Source organism: Salvelinus sp. IW2-2015, linkage group LG8 (genome assembly GCF_002910315.2).
Source record: "Salvelinus sp. IW2-2015 linkage group LG8, ASM291031v2, whole genome shotgun sequence".
NCBI lineage: Eukaryota > Metazoa > Chordata > Actinopteri > Salmoniformes > Salmonidae > Salvelinus > Salvelinus sp. IW2-2015.
The window spans coordinates 27,419,242-27,434,154 of NC_036848.1; the positions used below are offsets into that span (position 1 = coordinate 27,419,242).

General features: G+C 40.2%; 1 protein-coding gene across 4 annotated transcripts; it reads right to left on the bottom strand.

The window, feature by feature from the left end:
• Window positions 1-2: 2 nt before the first annotated feature.
• Window positions 3-11,008, bottom strand: LOC111967661 (calcium-binding and coiled-coil domain-containing protein 2). 4 transcript variants are annotated; one of them, XM_023992882.3, is made up of 20 exons: window positions 10,877-11,008; window positions 10,216-10,391; window positions 7,004-7,106; window positions 5,878-6,038; window positions 5,555-5,680; window positions 5,328-5,450; window positions 4,583-4,708; window positions 4,367-4,489; window positions 3,853-3,968; window positions 3,610-3,679; window positions 3,443-3,505; window positions 3,213-3,335; window positions 2,683-2,798; window positions 2,480-2,549; window positions 2,163-2,333; window positions 1,890-2,078; window positions 1,626-1,721; window positions 1,342-1,513; window positions 1,185-1,210; window positions 3-753 (listed from the first exon to the last, which is right to left on the bottom strand). In XM_023992882.3, exons 2-20 carry the CDS (start codon window positions 10,381-10,383, stop codon window positions 589-591), a joined length of 2,307 nt encoding a protein of 768 aa, XP_023848650.1. In that variant the 5' UTR covers window positions 10,384-10,391; window positions 10,877-11,008; the 3' UTR covers window positions 3-588. The 4 variants fall into 4 exon arrangements, with proteins under 4 accessions (XP_023848650.1, XP_023848651.1, XP_023848652.1 ...); XM_023992883.2 differs by lacking the exons at window positions 3,610-3,679; window positions 3,853-3,968; XM_023992884.2 differs by lacking the exons at window positions 3,443-3,505; window positions 3,610-3,679; window positions 3,853-3,968.
• Between the last annotated feature and the right edge of the window lie 3,905 nt (window positions 11,009-14,913).

The window sequence follows — 14,913 nt, forward strand, 5'->3', positions numbered from 1 at the left end:
TGTACTTCCATGTCAACACAACTGTGAAGACAACTTTATTTGTTGCTTCCCACATGAATCCCATTTGAACCATTTCATTTTCAGATGGCATCATTTGACCATTTAATTGTTTGACTCTATTATGCAACACGTTATGTATACATATTTGCAGGAGGTTTAAGGGCAGAAAGTCAGTATAGTGTAATTACGCAAAGTAAACAGTTCAGCAGAGATTATAACGGAGTAAACATAGGAAACCATTAAATAGCAAAGCAATACATTCCTATCACCCAGCAATGGAGGCAAAATTCTACTCCAAGACCAAAATGAAGTGCCATCAAACAAATCTCTGATATAGTATGATACATTTCAGGCTAAATAAATTAGCTACGGATTTACCAGACATTTAATTCTTAACTTATTTGACCAGGTAAGAGGACATTTATCGTAATGAATATGTTATTTATATAATATCCTGGATTGGTTGTTAGCCCATATTTATTTGCCCTCCCCCCTTACTAAATAATTAGTAGAGTATTAGCTTTTTACATTTTTTGAATGAGTTGTCAACTCACAAACAACTCTCCGGGTTGTGAGGAAGTAGCATCTCTACACCTCATGGCTGTAGACGTGGTCTTCATATAAAGCCTGCTCCATTCCGTCACAGATGAGGGTGCAGAAGGGGCACGCTCTGTGGCTGTGTTCGTGCAGCTCCAGCTCGTCCTGGGTGATGCCAGGGAAGGACTCATGGCAGTGACGACACTCCAAGGACAACTATGGGACAGGTAACAGTTTAACTTTACGTCCGTCCCCTCGCCCCGACCCGGGCGCGAACCAGGGACCCTCTGCACACATCAACAACAGTCACCCACGAAGCATCGTTACCCATCGCTCCACAAAAGCCGCGGCCCTTGCAGAGCAAGGGGAACCACTACTTCAAGGTCTCAAGGCGAGTGACGTCACCGTTTGAAAGGCTATTAGCGCGCACCACCGCTAACTAGCTAGCCATTTCACATTGGTTACACAGGCACAGGTCTTAAGTGGTAATAATATTGTATCTAGACTGGATCGCGTTAACTGTACCGTAGGACAGAAATGATTGTGGATAGAGCAGTATGAAGTCAACCCTTCGATCCCAAATCACTTGTGTATGTTGTTGTAATCTGTATTAATACCATGTGTACCATAGGAATGACTTGACATACCTCTTCCTCCAGGTTTGTAGCCGTGCCTGCAAACAGAATCGTATGTCAGTCATAATTGAACGTGTTATTTTTTTCAAGGTGTGTCCGTGAGGCACAAGTGGTGTTCGTTTAGGAATATTTAGGTGAGGCTTCCCAATAGCTGGACAATTGGGATTACCTGGGGTTTCATATGGGTTCCCAAAGTGGAGAGAGTCAGCCTCTTGCTGCTGCTCCTTATTGGGGGTAGGGTCAGTTGAAGAGCCATAAGGGTTGGGATGCTGCATGGGCACTGGAGCAGCCTGGACGTCATCAAATACCTTGCGAAGTCTTTCAATATCTCTTTTGAGATCCTGCCAGACCGAATACATTGAAAAAACCTCAAGGTAGGCAAATGTCCCTAATTTTATTGTAAAGTAAATAATTCAATGACTAGTAAATAGTAGCACAATTCATAGAAATCACCTGATTCTCTCTGGACAACTCCTCTTTCTCTACTTTAGCGATCTCTGCCATGTTTTCTTTCTCCTCAATGATTTCGTTTAACTCTGAAAGTTGCATCTGAGAGGAGAAAACAGGCAACTTGTGATCAGCCAAGAGAACAAGGTTAGTGTGTTCTCTGTTCATTTCTTCTCACGGGTCAACTAACTTCATAGAACAAACAACATATTGGTTAGCAAAAATTGTCGCTGGATTGGAAAATTCAATAGTGTAAGATTCTCAAAGCACCTCTAGTTTGCTGCTCTCCTGTTTTGTCTGATCAGACGTCATGGCCGTGCTCTCCATGCACTCCTTGAGCTCCTCCAGTTCCCTTTCTGCTTGCTCTGCACGTTTGCGGGTATTGTTGGAAGCCTGCAACTCCTTGTGCAACTGTCTCTGAGCCTCCTCCAGCTGACCAAGAAGGGCTTGGTATTGCTCCTGTAGACACACAATACTACAGAATTACATTGCACAATGGTTTGTAGGGGGAAGGACATGGTTCTTTTAGAAACTTGCTCACACCTTCCAATCACTGTCCATCATCTGCAGTGGCTGCTGCTCCTGCTCTGACAGGCTTCTACGTAATGCCTTGTTCTCAGTCTTCAGGTCCTGTAGATCATGTGTGACACCACACACTCTGTGCAGCGCTGCAGAAAGCTTATCCTTTTCCTTCTCACTGCTCTGGAGATCCACCTGGAAAGGGTCATGAGATTATATTATTGTTTTTCTCCAATCAAAAGAATGCACTCTGACATTGAAATACTTGTTGGCCAATTCATTCAAAGAGTTTGCGTTACAGGTATTCATTCACATTTGATTACTTTGCGGAGTTTGCTGACCTGTAGAAGCTGAATATGATCCTTCAGTTTGTGGGACTCCTGCTCAGATTCTTTGAGTCTTGGGCTCAGCCTATTTACACAGACACAGGGGCATGTGGAACCACATAGTGTAAAAAAATATCCTAAAAGTGATGATATGACTGGAAAGGTATTGTACTAGATAGCTATGTCCCCATGAATTACTCGAGACAAGAATGACTCACTGTGCAATTTCCACACTTTGGACCTCAATCTTTCCTTTCAACTCCTCTCGCTCCTTCTTCAGCTGTTTGATCGTGATCAACGCTCGTTCATATTTCTCACAAATAGTTGTCAGAGACTGCAGTCATTTGTGAAAAGAAATGGGAAGTTACATACATGACAGGGAGACAGAGAAAGTGGGGGGGGGGGGAGAATAGAAGTATTATTGAAATAAATATATATTTATGGTATACATACAGCTGTCACATGTTTTGACACTATATTCATCAAATATGTTTCATGAATAGGGGTCAGAGACTGGAGCCATTCATGGAAAGAAACAGTTAGAAACAAGACAAGGAGACAGAAACAAGACAAGGAGACAGAGAGAAAGTGGAAAAAGTTGGTTGTTGCATTGAAAAGCATTGATGGTATTCAGCTGTATAGCCTATAGCTGTCAGATTGGATGTTTTTTTTACTACTACTGAGAATTAGCTGTAGTAGTACTGGTAGTTTGGTAGTTCAAAAGGGGAAAATGGTTTGCGACAGCTACCTCCTGTCCTCTCTGTGATTCATCCATTGATTTAGCATTCTGTGCCAGTTCTTCATGCTCTCTAGTATTCTGTTGCTGCCGCTCCAGTTTGCTCACTACCTGTAACAGTTCCTCTTTGGATTCCTACAGAAACAATATACAATTCATCACCCTTTCAACCTGATTTAGGGGCTAGAAAGAAGACATCTGTTGGAACAAACGACTTGGAAACAAGCCTTAAGGTGGTCAACCTCTTGCTGTTGCTCCTTTAGGGCAGAACACTTCTTCTCTTTCTTACTGCTCTGGAGATCCACCTGGAAGTGAAAATCTGTGATTGGATTGTCTGAGTTTCGCATTTTAAAACGCTGTGGGTTACAGGCATTTGTTCACATTATATTACTTTGCTGGTTGTGCAGACCTGTAAAAGCTGAATGTGAGCCTTCAGTCTGTGTGACTCCCGCTCAGATTCTTTGAGCCTTGGGCTCAGCCTGTATACACAGGAGCATAGGGAACCACATCAAGTGACACAATTGTCAAAACATTCCAAAACCAGATGATATCATGAGAGAATATTTGATTTTAAAATCACTGGAGCGGTGTTCTGTAGGGGAGACTATGTTGCCATGCATTGAATGGATTGCTCCAGACAAGAATGACTCACTGTGCGATCTCCACACTTTGGACCTCAACTTTTCCTCTTAACACCTCTCGTTCTTTCGTTAGCTGTTTGATCTTGATCAACGCTCTTTCATATTTCTCACAAATAGGGGTCAGAGACTGCAGCCATTCATGAAAAGAAATAGCAAGTTAGATACACGACCAGCAGACTGAAAATGAGGAAAACAAGTAGTAGCGTTGAGAAATATTGATTGTATACATACAGCTGTCACATGTTTTGACACTAAATTCCCCAAATATTTTTCATGAATGGGGGTCAGAGACTGCAGCCATTCATGGAAAGAAACAGTTAGAAACAAGACAAGGAGACAGAAACAAGACATGAATACAGAGAAAGTGGAAAAAGAGGTTGTTACAATGAAAAGCATTGATGTTTGTTTTAGATGCCTAGCCTACAGCTGTCAGATCAGATATTTTGTTACCACAGATACAAATTCACTCTATTAATAGAATAAGTATTAGTAATCACAAATGGAAAATTGGTTTGCAACAGTTACCTCCTGTCCTCTCTGTGATTCATCCAATGATTTGGCATTCTTTGCCAGTTCTTCATGCTCTCTAGTATTCTGTTGCTGCCGCTCCAGTTTGCTCACTAACTGTACCAGTTCCTTTTTGGATTCCTATAGACACAATATACAATTCATCACCCTCTCAACCTGATTTAGGGGCTAGAAGTACAACTGCTTGTGGAAAGAAAAGACATGCAAACAAACCTTGAGGTGATCAATCTCTTGCTGCTGCTCCTTTAGGGCACATGTCAGAGTCTCATTTTGCTCTTTCAGTTGCCCCAACTCCATGGTCAGCTCTTCTTTCTCCCTCTCACTTTTTCCCACCTGTTCCTAGATTCAGAGATGCTTAAATCATGTCCATAACCTCTTAATTTGTTTGGATAGTTCCATCTATCCATAAAGTATACACTGAGTGTACAAAACATTAGGAACACCTTTCTAATATTGAGTTGCACCCCCTTTTGCCCTCGGAATAGCCTCAATTAATCAAGGCATGGCCCATTCTTGATACACACGGGAAACTTGAGCGTGAAAAACCCAGCAGCGTTGCAGTTCTTGATACACTCAAACCGGGGCACCTGGCACCTACTATCATACCCCGTTCAAAGGCACATCTTTTGTCTTACCCATTCACCCTCTGAATGGCACACATACACAATCCATGTCTCAAGGCTTAAAAACACTCCTTTAACCTGTCTCCTCCCCTTCATTTCACACTGATTTGAAGTGGATTTAACAGGTGACATCAATAAGGGATCGTAGCTTTCACCTGAATTCACCTGGTCAATCTGTCATGGAAAGAGCAGGTGTTCCTAATGTTTTGTAAACTCAGTGTAGTTCCACCAAGACAAGTTATGTTCAAAAGCATTGACGTTTCAATATGTTGTTTCTTAGTTGTCAGATGGTTTGTGATCAGTGTGTTAAAGACACAAAATGGACCAAATATTACCTCCTGCCCTCTGTGTGAGTCATCCATTAGTTTAGTGTTCTGTGTCAGTTCTTCATGCTTTCTTGCATTCTCCCGCTTATTCTCCATGTTCCCATCTGCCTGGTATAGTTCCTCATTTGACAGCTGCAGAAATAATGTTACAATTCTGTTGCCTCAAATTTTTATTCTCACACATGACTAGGGGCTAGAAATGAGCCGCTGTTGGAACAAATAACTTGAAAACAAACCTTGAAGTGATCAATCTCTTGCTGTTGCTCTTTCAGAGCATTTCTCAGAGTCTCATTTTGTTCTTTCAGTTGCCCCAACTCCATGACCAGCTCTTCTTTCTCCCTCTCACGTTGCTCTACCTTTTCCTAGATTCAGAAATGCAAATCATGTACATACATAACCTCCTATGGATCATTTTAGCAAAATAAATTTGCGAGGAACATCCTCACCTTGACCCAGTCACTAAGCAAGCCAAACAGAGTGTGCTGCATTTGTAAGACAAGTATTTCAAGCATGGTCTTCAAAACACAATCAATGTTAGATATGGTGGATTGTGTTGTACCTGAGTTATGATAACCAAGAGGTCATTTTCAAGGCTGCAGTCTGTGCTTTGTTCCCCAGGGGTTTTAAAGCAGAAGGGGGTGCTGGCTCCTCTAACTTGGCCATTGCTATCAACATAGCAGAACTGATAGAATGCTGAGTCATCCTTTGGCAAGTAGTATGCTATCAGAATCACAATATCATTGTCAGTGTAATCCCCTGCATAATATTGATCACTTTAATATCAAATAATAATGTAAAGTTAACATTGGCCTACAGGTATCATAAAAATAAAAAAAAGTAACTTACACTGAACAAAAATATAAATGCAACATGTAAAGTGTTGGTCATAAGCTGAAATAAATGATCCCAGAAATGTTCCATGTGCACGAAAAGCTTGTTTCTCTAAAATGTTGTGCACAAATCTGTTTACATCCCTGTTAGTGAGCATTTCTGGGATGTCAACGTTGTGAACAGAGTGCCCCGTGGTGGTGGGATTATGGTATGGGCAGGCATAAACTACGGACAATAAACACAATTGCATTTTATCGATCGCAATTTCAATTGACAGAGATACCTTGACAAAATCCTGAGGCCCATTGTTGTGCCATTCATGTTTTAGCATGATAATCCCAGTTCTTCCTTGGCCTGCATACTCACCAGAAATGTCACCCATTTGAGCATATTTGGGATGCTCTGGATCGACGTGTATGACAGCGTGTTCCAGGCTCTGCCAATATCCAGCAACTTTGCACAGCCATTGAAGAGGAGAGGGTCAACATTCCACAGGGCAAAATCAACAGCCTGATCAACCCTATGCGAAGGAGATGTGTCGCGCTGTATTAGGCAAATGGTGGTCACACCAGATACTGACTGGTATTCTGATCCACGCCCCTACCTTCTTTTAATTTTTTCTTTCTTCTAAAGCTATCTGTGATCAACAGACGCATATCTGTATTCCCAGTCATGTGAAATCCATACATTAGGGCCTAATGCATTTCCTTATATGAACTGTAACTCAGTAAAATCTTCTAAATTGTTGCATGTTGCGTTTTATATTTTTGTTCAGTATAAATTGATCACAATAATTCATATCAAAGTTCATGTCAGTTGAAAAGTTTGAGGATAAAATCCACACATAGTCTTACCAGTAAAAAGCACTTGTTTTCTGACTGTCTCCAGTCCTATCAGTTCCAATGATGGTTCTACCCACACAAATGTGTGATAATCCTTTGTGGTGCTCCAGCCCACCTGCACAATGATACACCAGTTATAACATATTTATGACTGACAACATATAGAGAGACATTCCAGACTGGATATTTATTGTGTAGTATAGGTTATTTACTTTGTGGAAATACAATCCATATCATAATCTCAGATTGAACCGATCACACATGAACAATGTTCCCTCTTAACTGCGAGTGGGTGCGCAGCTCCCCGGGACTGCTGTGCAGAAGAAATATCAGCAGATGCAGAGAAGAACTTCACTCAACTTTCTAGAGTTTTCCCCCTTAGTTAACACTATCAACGTTTCCCTTTAACTGTGGGAATTGTGATCAAATCCACACAATATTAGCCACTTTCGATGCAACATACCAACACAAAACTAACTTTGCAAGGCTTAGTATACAAAACGAACTACGCATCGGAGTAGGATTCTATTGCATTGACACTCACGACTCAGCTGTACTCTACACAGACCGTTATGGCATAACCAAACAGAGCTGCAGTAGTACTATATGCAAATAGACCATTGCCATATATGGATCTGTGCCATTGACTTTGAACTGGACTATATTTACAGCATAAGCGGTCGTCAGTAGATGTGCTTGTTTTGAGATCAAAGCGAGAGCTTCATGTAGCCACGTCTGCACATTTGTACATATCCTTTGCTAGTTAGTTATTAGCCCAGTTATAGATCATTTACTGCAAATGGGGGAGTGATTTGCTCCCTAAAAGAACACGAAACATGTACATTTCTAAAAGAAGGTCTGGTAAAGAGCTTTTTTTGTCTTAAAGGGGCAGTGTTGTTTTTTGAGACAGGTGTGAATAAGATAAGTAGCCAATAGATAGAAGGTAGCATAATTTGTCTGATTCTCTGTAATAATGGTATGGGAATAATAATGCATTTTATTTTGTAAAGTGGTTTCCAGGGTTGGGAAGTAAAGGATTACATGTAAGGGATTACAAAAAAAGGTCACTGTAATCCGTTACAAGAAAACATATCGTAATCAGATTACAGATACTTTTGAAAAACTAGATTACTTCGAGGATTACTTTTAAATTCAGAAAGGATCCTTGTGAAAAACAATCTTTGACACTTCTCTGTTTTCTCAATGTCATTCAAATTAGCCTTGAAAAAAGGCGCAAGTTTAAGTTTGTTCCACCTGAGCGAGTCTGACCACAAGTCAGAGACCACTATGATGACACACCAAATGTGTTTGATGGATGGCAGGAAAAGCGCAGGAATAGGCTTTTGTAGGCTACAGTCCAAGCTATGTCTTCCAATGGTGCGACTGCTGTCAACATCCAAAGATTATCCAACTTGAATAAACGCTTGGAGGTAAGGATGACAGCAGTGGTGTAGTCTACGGCGATACGGATATCACTTATTATTGTTATCTACATAGCGCATTGATGTGAATCACACTGCTGCTCTCTCATTTATCTATTTGCGCCTTACGGATTGTGGTTGTTGTGGATGGCTGTTCACAAATCTAAATGTGTATTTGAACCCAATAATGGTTGAATTCAAGAAGTTTAAGCTGCATATCAATCATTGTTTTTGAAACCAGTAGACAGACAGTGAAACTGCGCTCTTACAACAGCTGCATAGTGCGGATCCCAGCCTATGGAATGAAAGTGGGGCTTTTATTGCTCAATCTAATTCATGCTGATAAAATAAATAAACCCATAGGCCTAATGGACACATGCTCAAGCTTGCATACTTTTGATAGACTTAAAGTGGCAATCTGTAGTTGCTACATCCATTTTTGGACTTACAAATATACATATAAATGTTGTATATATCTATATATCCATTGATTCTTAAAGAATATAACTTATAAATGCCTCATGAGTTTAGTTAAACTGTCACACTCCATGAGAACCCGAAATATAAGCTTGTTTTACTCTGTAAACACTGTACACGTAAACAAACACTGTATAGCCTCATAACATGGTTAAAACAATCCTTTTGATATTGTGGATGGCCAGTCCTTGCATCAATAGCTCTGTCTATTAATCTGAGAGTGGTTACCATTTACCCAGGTCTTCCCTCAGCTTTTTATCAAAAAAAAGAGGCGGGGCAATCCATTTTGTTATTGTTTCATTTGTGGATTTGCCCTTTAAACAGCTGCATATAATCAAGATATCAAAGTGTCACCAACAAAAAGGTAAACAATAGGCCTATTGCAAATGCAGCATATGGCATTCATTTTTCACATGTAAATAGCACTTTTCAGTAGTGCTCAAAGCATGCCATTCCATGAGTGCAGCATTCATTTTTCAACTCGAATCAATGAGCCCAGTCAGTCCTCCATGACAACAAAATCATAAACAGAGTAGAGCTGGCTAATAAGTCCTTTGTTTTGGGGTTATGCTCAGATAAAACAATTTGGCTAATCTATACTTCCATATTTCCAAATCCTATTCTTGAAGATCAAGGGGTATAACATTCATTGAAATGACTAATTCTGATAGACATTGGTTTTTAATGTAAATATATAATTTAATCGTATTATTATATGTAGTAGATAGCGATGGGTTATGTCATCTAAAAGTAACTGAATGTAATCAGATTACGTTACTGAGTTTAGGTCATCCAAAAGTTACGTTACCGATTACAATTTTGGACAGGTAACTAGTAACGGATTACATTTAGAAAGTAATCTACCCAACACTGCATCAAACAACACATTTTCAGTCACCTTGTCTGGAAGGACAAGTGGATAAACAGGGTAATGTCAAGCGCTGCATGTTTTGTTAAAAATTCATGGAATGTAGACCTACATTGAACACCACGCATTGACTGCTATTGTAGGCTGAATAATAGAACAGCTATTTCCATGTTAAAATGTTATGGGATGTATTTTCTCCTTAGTTTTTTTATGATAGGCCACTCTAGTAGGCCTACATTATGATCAAATAGCCACAGTAGCCTACTTGCCCACTGTCTGAAACTAATTTAAAGTGGGTACAGCCTCAGTGTTCACAGTAAGCACGTGCTGGAAATTACACAGATTTATCATAACATTCAAGTTTGCACTCAGCAGACATGAAATTTGCTCAATGCCAGGAAAAAATTAGCGGGAACATTGTTCATGAATATTCATGACAAATTGGTCTATAATCTCACCTTGAATATCCCCACCCAGTCTCTGGGATTCGGTTGGATTGCTGCTGTCAGAGTGTAGCAGCAAGTCAAGGCAACATTTGACACATATGAGTTGGGGATTTCCTGAAACACAACCTGGGAAAAGTTGGTTGACAATTCCATGTTGGCTGCAGTTTCGAAGCTCTCCATTCTGAGTTCTGAAATTGAGAATATAACAAAAAGAAAACACGTAGGCCAAACATGAGCAAAAAAAAAACGAACAGCAGGTTCAACTTGCATCAACCATTATTTATGTTGTCAACTGAACACTTATGTATCTTCTCTGGCAGCACACAGTGTCGATGGGTGGTTGTTTATTATAAGGCATAGAAATTGCAAACACTATTGCGTTGCTAAACTAAGTTTCACTTTCCTTTAAAATAGGTTGTGCAATGTTTATGCCTCCCACCAGACCATATTTAACACAGAATGATTTGATTTTATTGTCAAACATACACTTCTAGCCCAATAGATTATTCTAGATTGTTTTATTATGTTTGATCAAGCCATAATAAACCATACAATGCCACAAATAAAACACAGGAAAGAAAACTCATGTGAAAGGGAACGCAATTCTGTCATTATTACGATCACATGTGTTATGCAGTTTAGCAAAAAAATGTAACTAGATAGTTGAACTTACATGAAGTTTGGACTGCCACTGCCTGTTCAACTCAGCGGTGTCGCAACCATAGATTGTGTATATATAAAGGTCGCAACTCAGACGTCAACTCATAATACTGTTCCAGGTATTCATCTCAAGTGTGCACGAACGTCATCAACCGTAGGCCTCTTTGGGAAATGTAGTTTCTTCTTATTGGCCAATCAGAAGTGGATTTTGGAGTTTAAAAGGCCAGTCTACTGTCAGCTAGGGCTTATACTAACTTTCCCTTTTATCTCGACAATGGAACAAAAATATTCAAAGTGATCAGTTACCTAGATTACTAGCCTAATCATAATAAGATTTCACAATCTTGTTCGCTTGTATCAAATAGACCTGAAGAATAAAAAAATGTCACTAGACCCAAAACAATATGTCTGTAACAGTTACATTGTATTATGCTCTGTTACACATGAAAATGGAGGTTATTACAACAACCCGTTTTGATCTTTTTAGGATGCCTATTTTAAGATGGGGAGATTTCACAATATGAAATTGGAGATAGCCTCTTCCCTAATTTAAAATGCGATAGTGACCTGTCCCCGTTATTAAAGGGTTGGTCTTATGTTGTGACTGTGTGGATATTGCTGATGTCAATTAACGGCATGTCACTAGTCAATATAGCACTATCCAATTGGAAAGGGGTTCAGGTAGCCTTGTTGCTGGACTGTTTCTGTTTTCATCAATGACAATTCAGCTGAAGCAAAAAATAAACTGTCACCCAGGATAGATAACAGGATGGGGGATAATCAGGATCAACTTTCAAATCCCTGCACCAAATCCCAAATCCCTAGCACACTCAGATATGTGTATGTAGCATGCAGCCAACAGGCTTTTCCTCGGTTAATCCGTTGTTTTCTGGGGCAACGAACAACAGTGTTTCATATAGATGTGTTGGTTCAATTATGGAACAATCTCCTGTGTTTGCCCGAAGTCTTGGTCAAGCTGGTGTGATAGAAGGTGCAAGGATGCTTCCTTCTATTGGCAAACAATAGCAGATGAAAAAAGGGCCATAGAGGATGACAACCGATGGACATTTAAAAGGCATACACTGGGTAGAATTTTGCTATAGCAGAAGCAGATACCATGCCATAACAGAATCACTGGCGACACATTGGTGCTGCTATTCCGGTAACACTAGCCCACTGCTCTCCTTCTGCTTCCCTGGTTCCCTTGGTTCAGTGGACAAAATGAGATTTCCTGCTGGGCGCTGTATCAGATACTGTAGGTGTGACTCGTGTGTAGCCTAGTTGGACAGACAGCAGCTCCCCAATGTATTAACCAGCTTAAAACACACTGCGTAACCATAACCTTTCTGATGCTAGCCAGGATAGTGTAGTATTAGACACAGGATGGTGCATTGAAATGCTCTTTGCACCTGTTGCAGGCCGGTGATGGCTTTTGGATTTCTCTCACTGCTCTGAACCATATTGGATTTATGGAAGGATTTATTCTCATGGTGGTTTATTGATTTTGAGGTTGATGTATTTTATTTATTTATTTAACCTTTATTTAACCAGGATAAGCCCATTGAGACCCAGAGTCTCCTTTTCAAGGGAGACCTGGCTAAGAAGACAGAAACAATCAATACATTACAGAACTAAAACATAAGACAATACAATGATATTCAACATGATCCAGCCTAAAATAGGCATTTTACACTCCTCTGTAATGGTCTCCCATCAAAAATGTGAATTAATTCAGTGGCACTAACATATCTAGATGAAGCATGTATTGTAGACTATTCCATACCTCTGGTGCACAAGACGAGAAGGCAGTCTTGCCTAATACTGTAAATGTCCTGGAGACTTTAAGTAGCAACCACCTAGCAGACCGGGTATGGTAACTGCTGGTGGTGAAGGAGACCAGATTAAAGAGGGAGTTTACCCAAAAGGGCATTGTAGATGAACACATAGAAATGTAGCTTTCTGCGCATATAAAGTGAGGTCCAACCCACCATTTGGTATAAGGTGCAATGGTGGGTGAGTGACTTGGCATTCGTAATAAAGCGCAAGGATGCATGAATAACAGAGTCCAGTGTCTATAAGACAGAGGAGGCTGCATGCATATACAACAAGTCACCATAATCAATTACAGAGAGAAAAGTGGCCTGAACAAACTTCTTTCTAGCCATAAGCGGGAAGCAAGCCTTATTACGAAAACAAAAACCTAATTTCAATCTAAGCTTCCTCACAAGATTATCCATATGAACTTTTAAGGGCAACTTGTCATCCAACCATATACCTAGGTATTTGTAGGATAACACTATTTCAATGGAATAAGCCACCAGATGTGACAATGCTAACCTTCTCTGGCTGAGTGCTCTTGTATAAGTCATGAATTTAGTTTTTTGTACATTCAAGACCAGTTTGAGACCATAAATGGAGGCCTGCAGTGACTGAAAAGCAGTCTGGAGCTCTTCAACAGCCTGAACTAGAAAAGGAGCACATTAATAAAGTTGCACCTACAGCTGAAGTTGGAAGTTTACATACACCTTAGCCAAATACATTTGAACTCAGTTTTTCACAATTCCTGACATTTAATCCTAGTAAAAATTCCCTGTCTTAGGTCAGTTAGGATCACCACTTTATTGTAAGAATGTGAAATGTCAGAATAATAGTAGAGAATGATTTATTTCAGCTTTTATTTTTTTCATCACATTCCCAGTGGGTCAGAAGTTTACATACACTCAATTAGTATTTGGTAGCGTTGCCGTTAAATTGTTTAACAAACGTTTCGGGTAGCCTTCCACAAGCTTCCCACAATAAGTTGGGTGAATTTTGACCCATTCTTCCTGACAGAGCTGGTGTAACTGAGTCAGGTTTGTAGGCCTCCTTGCTCGCACATGCATTTTCAGTTCTGTCCACAAATTTTCTAAAGGATTGAGGTCAGGGCTTTGTGATGTCCACTCCAATACCTTGACTTTGTTGTCCTTAAGCCATTTTGCCACAACTTTGGAAGTATGCTTGGGGCCATTGTCCATTTGGAAGACCCATTTGCGACCAAGCTTTAACTTCCTGACTGATGTCTTGAGATGTTGCTTCAATATATCTACATACTTTCCCTTCCTCATGATAACATCTATTTTGTGAAGTGCACCAGTCCCTCCTGCAACAAAGCAACCCACAACATGATGCTGCCACCCCCGTGCTTCACGGTTGGGATGGTGTTCTTCGGCTTGCAAGCCTCCCCCTTTTTCCTTCAAACATAACGTTGGTCATTATGGCCAAACAGTTCTATTTTTGTTTCATCAGACCAGTGGGCATTTCTCCAAAAAGTACGATCTTTGTCCCCATGTGCAGTTGCAAACCGTAGTCTGGCTTTTTTATGGCGGTTTTGGAGCAGTGGCTTCTTTCTTGCTGAGCGGCCTTTCAGGTTATGTCGACATAGGACTCGTTTTACTGTGGATATAGATACAGTTGAAGTCGGAAGTTTACATACACTTAGGTTGGAGTCATTAAAACTAGTTTTTCAACCACTCCACAAATTTCTTGTTAACAAACTATAGTTTTGGCAAGTCGGTTAGGACATCTACTTTGTGCATGACACAAGTCAATTTTCCAACAATTGTTTCCAGACAGATTATTTTACTGTATCACAATTCCAGTGGATCAGAAGTTTACATACACTAAGTTGACTGCCTTTAAACAGCTTGGAAAATTCCTGAAAATGATGTCATGGCATTAGAAGCTTCTGATAGGCTAATTGACATCATTTGAGTCAATTGGAGGTGTACCTGTTGATGTATTTCAAGGCCTACCTTCAAACTCAGTGCCTCTTTGCTTGACATCATGGGAAAATCAAAAGAAATCAGCCAACACCTCAGAAAAAGAATTGTAGACCTCCACAAGTCTGGTTCATCCTTGGTAGCAATTTCCAAATGCCTGAAGGTACCACGTTCATCTGTACAAACAATAGTACGCAAGTATAAACACAATGGGACCACACAGCCGTCATACCACTCAGGAAGGAGACGCGTTCTGTCTCCTGGAGATGAACATACTTTGGTGCGAAAAGTG